The 7,823-nt window shown below is 36.4% G+C and overlaps 1 protein-coding gene across 1 annotated transcript; it reads right to left on the reverse strand.

The window, feature by feature from the left end:
* Nucleotides 1-3,957: 3,957 nt before the first annotated feature.
* On the reverse strand, nt 3,958-6,507 carry LOC107905127 (probable trehalose-phosphate phosphatase D). The gene is made up of 11 exons (XM_016831700.2): nt 6,360-6,507; nt 5,958-6,253; nt 5,714-5,854; nt 5,561-5,632; nt 5,377-5,469; nt 5,162-5,218; nt 4,948-5,049; nt 4,635-4,782; nt 4,474-4,544; nt 4,302-4,394; nt 3,958-4,197 (listed from the first exon to the last, which is right to left on the reverse strand). Exons 2-11 carry the CDS (start codon nt 6,216-6,218, stop codon nt 4,129-4,131), a joined length of 1,107 nt encoding a protein of 368 aa, XP_016687189.1. The 5' UTR covers nt 6,219-6,253; nt 6,360-6,507; the 3' UTR covers nt 3,958-4,128.
* Nucleotides 6,508-7,823: the final 1,316 nt, after the last annotated feature.

Here is a 7,823-nt window from a genome sequence, read left to right on the forward strand (position 1 = left end):
TGGAGTTTGAGCAGATGGGGATTTGCCCAGTTAATAAGTCTAATTCTCCAGCCACAATGGAGGAATTAGAGGTTGAAGAGGTTCTGACCCAAGAACCACTAAGTACACCAGAACCAGTTGCAGTTGCAAGGCCACGGAGAGAAATTCGTAAACCTGCTCGATTTACTGATATGGTGGCCTACGCCCTTCCCGTTGTTGATGATATTCCTATCACTTATCAAGAAGCAATGCAAAGCTTAGAAAGTGATAAATGGAAAAGCGCCATGGATGAAGAAATGCAGTCTCTTCGGAAGAACAATACTTGGGAGTTGGCGCAATTACCGAAAGGTAAAAGGGCAATCGGATGCAAGTGGGTATTCGCAAAGAAAGATGGATCTCCTAGCAAGAAGGATAGGCAAGATTGGTAGCTAAAGGCTACGCTCAGAAGGAGGGAATTGACTACAATGATGTATTTTCCCCTGTTGTGAAGCATTCCTCCATTAGAATTTTGTTGGCCTTGGTAGCACAGTTGAATTTGGAGCTAGCTCAACTTGATGTTAAGACGGCTTTCTTGCATGGTGAGTTAGAAGAGGAGATCTATATGACTCAGCCAGAAGGATACACAGATGCTGGTGGTAGAAATTGGGTTTGTAAGCTTAACAAATCGCTATATGGATTGAAGCAATCCCCGAGGTAGTGGTACAAGCGATTTGATAGCTTTATGAGAAGGCAGAAGTACACAAGAAGCAAATATGACAATTGTGTATATTTGCAGAAGCTGCATGACGGATCTTTCATTTATCTACTCTTGTATGTTGATGATATGTTAATCGCTTCGAAGAGCCAAAATGAGATAGATAAGCTGAAGGCTCAGTTGAATCAAGAGTTCGAGATGAAAGATCTAGGTGAGGCCAAGAAGATTCTCGGCATGGAGATAAGTAGAGATAGACCGAGAGGCAAGCTCTGTTTAAATCAGAAGTAATATCTGAAAAAAGGTATTACAATGTTTTGGTGTAAATGAAAACACAAAACATGTAAGTACCCCACTTGCTTCTCATTTGAAACTTAGTGCTCAATTATCTCCGAAGACTGAAGATGAAAGAGAATATATGGTGAAAGTCCCATATGCTAATGCAGTTGGGAGTTTGATGTATGCGATGGTGTGTACGAGGCCTGACATTTCACAAGCTGTTGGAGTTGTGAGCAGGTATATGCATGATCCTGGAAAAGGACATTGGCAAGTTGTGAAATGGATTCTACGGTATCTTCGAAAAACCGTAGATGTTGGTTTAATTTTTGAACAGGATGAAGCACTTGGTCAGTTTGTAGTTGGATATGTTGATTCCGACTTTGCTGGTGATTTAGATAAACGTCGTTCAACTACGGGGTATTTGTTTACTCTTGCGAAAGCCCCAGTGAGTTGGAAGTCTACCTTACAGTCTACAGTAGCTGTGTCTACTACAGAGGCAGAATATATGGCAGTTACAGAAGCTGTTAAGGAGGCTATTTGGCTTAATGGATTGTTGAAAGACTTAGGAGTTGTTCAAAGTCACATAAGTTTATATTGTGACAGTCAGAGCGCTATTCATTTAGCGAAAAATCAAGTCTATCATTCAAGAACCAAGCATATCGACGTAAGATATCACTTTGTGCGGGAAGTCTTTGAAAAAGGAAAAATTCTACTTCAGAAGATTCCGACAGCAGATAATCCCGCAGATATGATGACCAAGGTGGTAACAACAATCAAGTTTAATCATTGTTTGAACTTGATTAACATCCTGAGAATTTGAGCACCTTCAGGTGTATGGCGCTCGAGAGTGCATTTGTAGGCACTACAAAAGATAACTTTATCGAATTTGGGGAGTTGAAGGAAGTGTGTGAAGATGTGATTATCCTAATCAAATCTTCAAGGTGGAGATTGTTAACATTAATGGGAGACAACATTAATGGCAAACAATACAAAGTGGTGCAAGTTTAGCACCCTAAAGTTGACTTTGAAAAAGTGGCATGGGATAATTTTTTTTTGGTCCTTGAGATAATGGGCTATTTATTGTTTGGTCCTTAAACCTCAACTATAAATAGGCCTTCTCATTTCTCATTTCAATTGATCCCAACCAATCTTTCTCTCTTAGTTTTCTCTCTTCTCCCATTTGAGAATTCTTAAGGAATTCTATTTGTTTGTAATACTTTGGAGATAGTAAAGTTATCATCTGGTGTTAGTGCCCGAGGACGTAGGTATAATTTACCGAACCTCGTTAAATCTCTTGTGTTCTTTCTTGTCCTATTTTTCTTTCAATATTTGAGGGTATAATAGTAGTATTTAATTGTGCTATTAAATTACTATAGAAGGGATATTCTGTCTAAGGAAAGACTTGGTATTTAAGAGATCCATGTGATCCACCTCTCTTCCCTGGGAATTGAACTTTGTGTGATTTTTTAGTACAATAATTTACACGCTTCCGACCCTATTGGAACAACAACTTTATGGTACTCCCATTTACAAATGGGGTTTGCATATAAAGATAAATTCGTCCTGAAGTGGGAAAAAATTGCACATGAAATTGAGAGGCAAAAAGGACTAGATGTGCTTGCAATATTACTGTACCATTTTTATGATGCTTGCTTTAGCCATATAAGGAAAATTATATTTTTCCCGAGCAAATGAGTAGAGCCATTGATTGATGCATTTTGCTCAAAAAAGAGTGTAAACATCAACAACTTGGATACATTAATTATTAGCCATTAGAAAAATGATTGGTCCTTCGATCCACCCATTCTAAAGACACTTCCTAGGCTTCTTTACTCAATTATAACACCCTCCTGCCTAAATATTCAAACCTCATTGCTACAGAATATACGTAATTAATGTCTCATTAGAGCAGATTTTTGTCTGGCTCTCAAGGTATCTTTACAACTTGTTAAAGAGATGCTCACCTCCCAATAATTTTTGTGCAATCCAACATAGGTTTCTAATGAATGTGGGGCACCCAACTTAAGCAGCATCCCCCATTTCATGAATTTCTATTATATGCGTCTATGGGGATTCTATATTTAGTGTACAAATTCCATTCCATTTGTTGATGTGATGGGAGTTTGTTTTACTATTCAATTTTTAATCCAAAACTTGTATTAATAAGGATTAAAAATAGAAAATGATGGCCAAGAAATGCATAAAACTAGTTTAAGGAATTATTATTATTATTATTGGGTTCCATTTGCATCAACTTATTCAGGAAAACTACAAATCTAAAAACTGTAATATGTTTGAGTTTGCTATCCTTTCTCCCAAGCAATATACAAATCACGATCATGTGCGTTAAATATTTACTAACAAAAAAAGCCATGGAAAAATGCAAATCCATCAGTTAATTTAATTAGCTCTTTCTAATTAATTAAACAAACTTAGTTTGTTAACCACATGGAACAAGTCCCCAGTAGAAAAAAAAAGAGGGCATAAGAAGGTAACATGTCAAGGGTTTTTTTTTTCTTCAGAGCTCCGTTCCATTTAAAGTCAAAACAAGTTAAACTTTAGAAAACAAAATTCTTCTAATCACAAGACTCGCCTTCTTTTGGTGATGGGTTATGAATGTAGAAAATTAATAATTATAATAAAGTTGCATCGATGTATATAAATAAAAGCTTTTGACTGTACTTGGTTGTTGCTCAAAGGAGGAAAAACAACCAATGGATTTGTAGATTCTGAATGTTTGTTTGCTTCAGATCAAACCTGACATTAGGGTCAATTTTTATTTTTATAAGAACGTGAACTGCTAGCATTAATCTGTTAGTTTACAATTATATATCAGGTTCTATCTGGGAAGACAAATTACAATGGCAGATGCAGGTGACTGCATCAACACGTGTTAGCATCATCAAACTTATACCCTTTTTTTTCTCATTTTTATGGTCAACATATCTGAGAATATCTCATAAACAAATGGCTATATGCAAAAAAAAAAAAGGGGAGAAGGAGGGAAATAATTCAAAGATTTTCCAAAATTATGGAATTCTTCTTGGGGCTCATGTTTTTCAATCACAGCCTGTTGAAGATGATGGTAGTTAATTACAATTGGAAATTACTCTCTCTAAAACGAGAAAATTACATAATAATAATTAATTCCTTCCACCCTTTTCTAGGGTGGGATATATCTAAGCACATTTAGCTGCTCTTTGTGACATTTCTTTCCAGTCCACCAAACGCTTCAAAAACTCCTTAACCTGTAAAATTATAGTAAAAAGGAATAAAGACACCTTTAAAAGTTAGCCCAAAATTAATGTTAGAAAATAGCAAAAATGCAAGCAGCTAAGATTAGTAAAATTACCTCAGATGGTTCTTGGAGAGAATATGAAGCATTTGTTTCTTTAGGTAGCTTGGACACAAGAATCCCAAACCCTTGCCCTCTCTCACGTAAAACCTGTTCAAAAATAAACAATGTCTTTAATTTACTTACAAACTCAATATTATAACATCTATTTTATATAATTAAATCCAACCTTAAAAGCATCTTCGTCGGATCGATCGTCGCCAATGTACACTGGTAAAACATTAGTTGAATTCGCATATCCTAAAAACACAAACTAAATTTCTTTAAGTAAATTTGAAATGATTCCTAGTAAAAAAGACCTAGGTTGAAAATGATGAGTACAGAAATCACCTAGGGACTCCAACAAAAATTCTAGGGCTCTTCCTTTGTCCCATTTGATGGTGGGTCGGATCTCTAATACCTTCCTCCCTTGAGTTAGTTTAAGCTTAGGGTAGTGGTTGAGCACCGATCTAACTTGCTCCGCTAGTGCAGCCCAACTCTGCCAATCACACCAACCATGATATTAGCCTTCCAATATGAATATAAACATCAACTTTCAAATGTATAAATACTCCTTCTGAGGCACTTTTTTAAGTAAGATATAAAGAGTATAGATTTACAGTTTACACAGGAAAAGAAGACAAAAGTTGGGTTTGGTTTGTACCTTTTCATCAACACAACGAAAATGTACGGAGACACAAAACTTGTTGTTTTCCACTTTCGTTCCTGGAATGGATTTTGTTTTCTCCACCAAGTCTTTGTAAACCTGAAAATTTAAAAGGGAAAAAAGAAAAAGAAAGGTATAATTTTTCTTTCCTGAATATGGGTTTTTTCTTTTTAACTTTCTCAAGTGAAGAAGATGGTGGGAGACAGGAAACCTCATCAATCATGGGCAAGAATTCACTTGCAGCCTGAAAAAGAACTCCCTGGTTACCCTGGATACCACACAACCAAAAAAGTTGACAGTAGAAATGAAAATTAGAAGCATCCAAGGAAAGAAAGAAGAAAAAAAAAGGGGTGTTTCACTGGTGCTGAAAAAAAGAAGAAAAAAAGTACAATAGGTGAAATTGCACAAGTACACTGATGCTCTTACTTTCTTGTATTTGCAACTTTTAGATGGTCCCTTGATGTCCATACCATGGCTACCAGCATAATAAAGTCCAGCTAGTTTCACAAAGCTGTAAACCTGTAAAATCCCATCATCAAAAACCAATCCAATCCAACATGTAAATATAGAAAAAGTATATCGACTGTAAGATAATGGTACAGTAATGTACCTTGTCTCTGCACCTTCCGGTCACGATTGCTGTTGGAAAATATCTTGCAACATCTCTTACAGTTGCTCTCATCTGATTAGAGACGAAGAAGGGAATTAGTAGGAGTTTTATAGGCTGATGATAAACATGAATAGGGAATAAGAAGAAATTAACCTCTTTGGGCATGAAAGCTTGATCCGGGTCTTCAACAATCGGAGAGAGTGTGCCGTCGTAATCCAGAAACATCACAATTTGTTTTCCTTTAGAAGCGGCTACTATTTGCTCAAACATGCTCAAAGCCGAGGGATGGTGAACCTAACAGATAACAAAACAAAGAAACAAAGGGGTGGTTAATCATTAATGCTCAGAAGCTGAAGAAGTGGGAAGTAATGATGGTTGATGGAGAAATGGAACCTACGATCCAGGAACTAGTGTCGTCAGTTTCAGGTAAGGAAGCAGTGGTAGAGGACTTGATACGGGTTGGTGAAGAAGCTCTCATGGAATCCACCCAGGCACTGATTTTAGCGCCCCCATTTTCAGCTTCCAATCTCTTCATCAATAACATCTTAAGGTCTTGCGGTGAAAAGGACTTGGGCACTGGCAGAGATGATCGAGGCAACACATTGCTAACACCCCGCGATATCACATCAAGAACCACCACATTTTGTTGGTTAGTCATTGTTTTTCTTAGTTTCTTGTTGCTTTATCTTCTGCCTATTTTCAGAGAAACCAAAATAGGAAAAACTTTTAGACTGGGATATAGCCAATAAAACAAAACACACACGCTTTAAAATCTTATTTCAATGCCTAGCCTCGATACCTGAAGAGAGTATAGAAAGAAACAGAGTATCAAAAGAGCAGAGAAGATGGCAATGTGAGATCTTAGGACTACAAAGACGCCCAATGGTAGGTTTTAAATAAGCAAAGGCTTAGAGAGAGAGAGAGGGAGAACAAAAATAAAACAAATAAAAAAGAAAAGATAAAAAAAAAAGAAAAAAAAGAAGAAAATATACAGGAAAGAAAAGGCGAAAATCACAGAAGCGCACTAACACACAATAAGTCGCAAAAAGACTGGGGTTAGTCTAGTCAATTAATAAACTTAGGTTTAACACTAAGAGACGAAACAACCATTACTTTCCTGGCCATGTGTACTTTTCGACCCCAACAATATCTCTCCCCCACCCCTTCCTCTCTTCTTTTGAACTCAGGGACCACCCATCTGATACCTTGGAATATTTCACCCCTTACTCCCAAAAATAAGGTTTTTTTACCACCAACTTGTGTTGCCAAATCGTAAAATTTGTACTTAAAATTCATCAGCCATCAATACATTCATACGTAAGGTTCAAGGATTAAACAGTCTTATTCCATTTATACTGTTTGCTTCTGAGCTTTGGCATTACGAAAAAAAGGAGGTAAGATTGTATTGGTATTGGTAGCACTCTATCTATTTTCCATTCATTTGTAAACGTTGTAAAGGTTCATTCAATTACTTTTTGGTATGATTAAGGTATTTTTCATCTACATATTACGGTTTAATTTTTTAGGGATTTGTGATTTTTTTTCCAACAATGGTATCTTCAGAATTCAAACTCAAGCTCTTTTCCTAATTGTAGAGTATACCTTGCAATTCAGCATAAAAAGTTTGTGACGTCGCAATGAGGAGGAGCTCTCCGTCCTAACGAGCAGTCGATGTCACGACGAGAAAACAAGCTTCGTCCCCTCAACACGACCATACTTCATCATGACGAGAAGAAAGCCACATCACGATGTGACGACATGTTCCTCAATTTTCTCAACTTTATTTCTTTTAGTTAAACATTGTTTCAGTTTCCTACTTAAACTCTAATTAACCTAGGGATATTCTAGTCATATATACTATGAATTTTAACCTATAAATAGGGCTTAGTTACTCTAGATTTTATATAATTGAAATATTAAGATTGAGAGAATTTTGTGCTTTGAGTTTGAAGGGTTTTTATTTCGGGGCTTCAAGTTTTCTTTTGATTCCCTTCCTCTTTTGTACTTTCATTTTATTATAGTGAAATCTCTTTTTACTCGTGGTTTTTTATCGCAACAAAAGTACATCAAGAAGATTTTTGAGCGATTTGAGATGCAAGACTCAAAACTGATAAGTACTCCCTTAGCTGCATATTTTAAATTATCAATTTCATATTCTCCCCAAAATGAAGAAGAAGAAAGGTACATATCGAAAATACCTTATTCAAGCACAGTTGGAAGTTTGATGTATGCAATGGTGTATGTACTCGACCCGATATTTCAC

The sequence above is a fragment of the Gossypium hirsutum genome, chromosome D05 (genome assembly GCF_007990345.1).
Source record: "Gossypium hirsutum isolate 1008001.06 chromosome D05, Gossypium_hirsutum_v2.1, whole genome shotgun sequence".
Classification (NCBI taxonomy): domain Eukaryota; kingdom Viridiplantae; phylum Streptophyta; class Magnoliopsida; order Malvales; family Malvaceae; genus Gossypium; species Gossypium hirsutum.

What these genes read in the sequence shown, in the direction of transcription:
- LOC107905127 (XM_016831700.2), bottom strand. Translation starts at nt 6,218, where the DNA reads ATGACTAACCAACAAAATGTGGTGGTTCTTGATGTGATATCGCGGGGT. An exon ending in AAGCTTTCATGCCCAAAGAG is followed by an intron (nt 5,633 to 5,713) that starts GTTAATTTCTTC and finishes GTCTCTAATCAG; the next exon opens with ATGAGAGCAACTGTAAGAGA. An exon ending in ATTTTTGTTGGAGTCCCTAG is followed by an intron (nt 4,545 to 4,634) that starts GTGATTTCTGTA and finishes TTGTGTTTTTAG; the next exon opens with GATATGCGAATTCAACTAAT.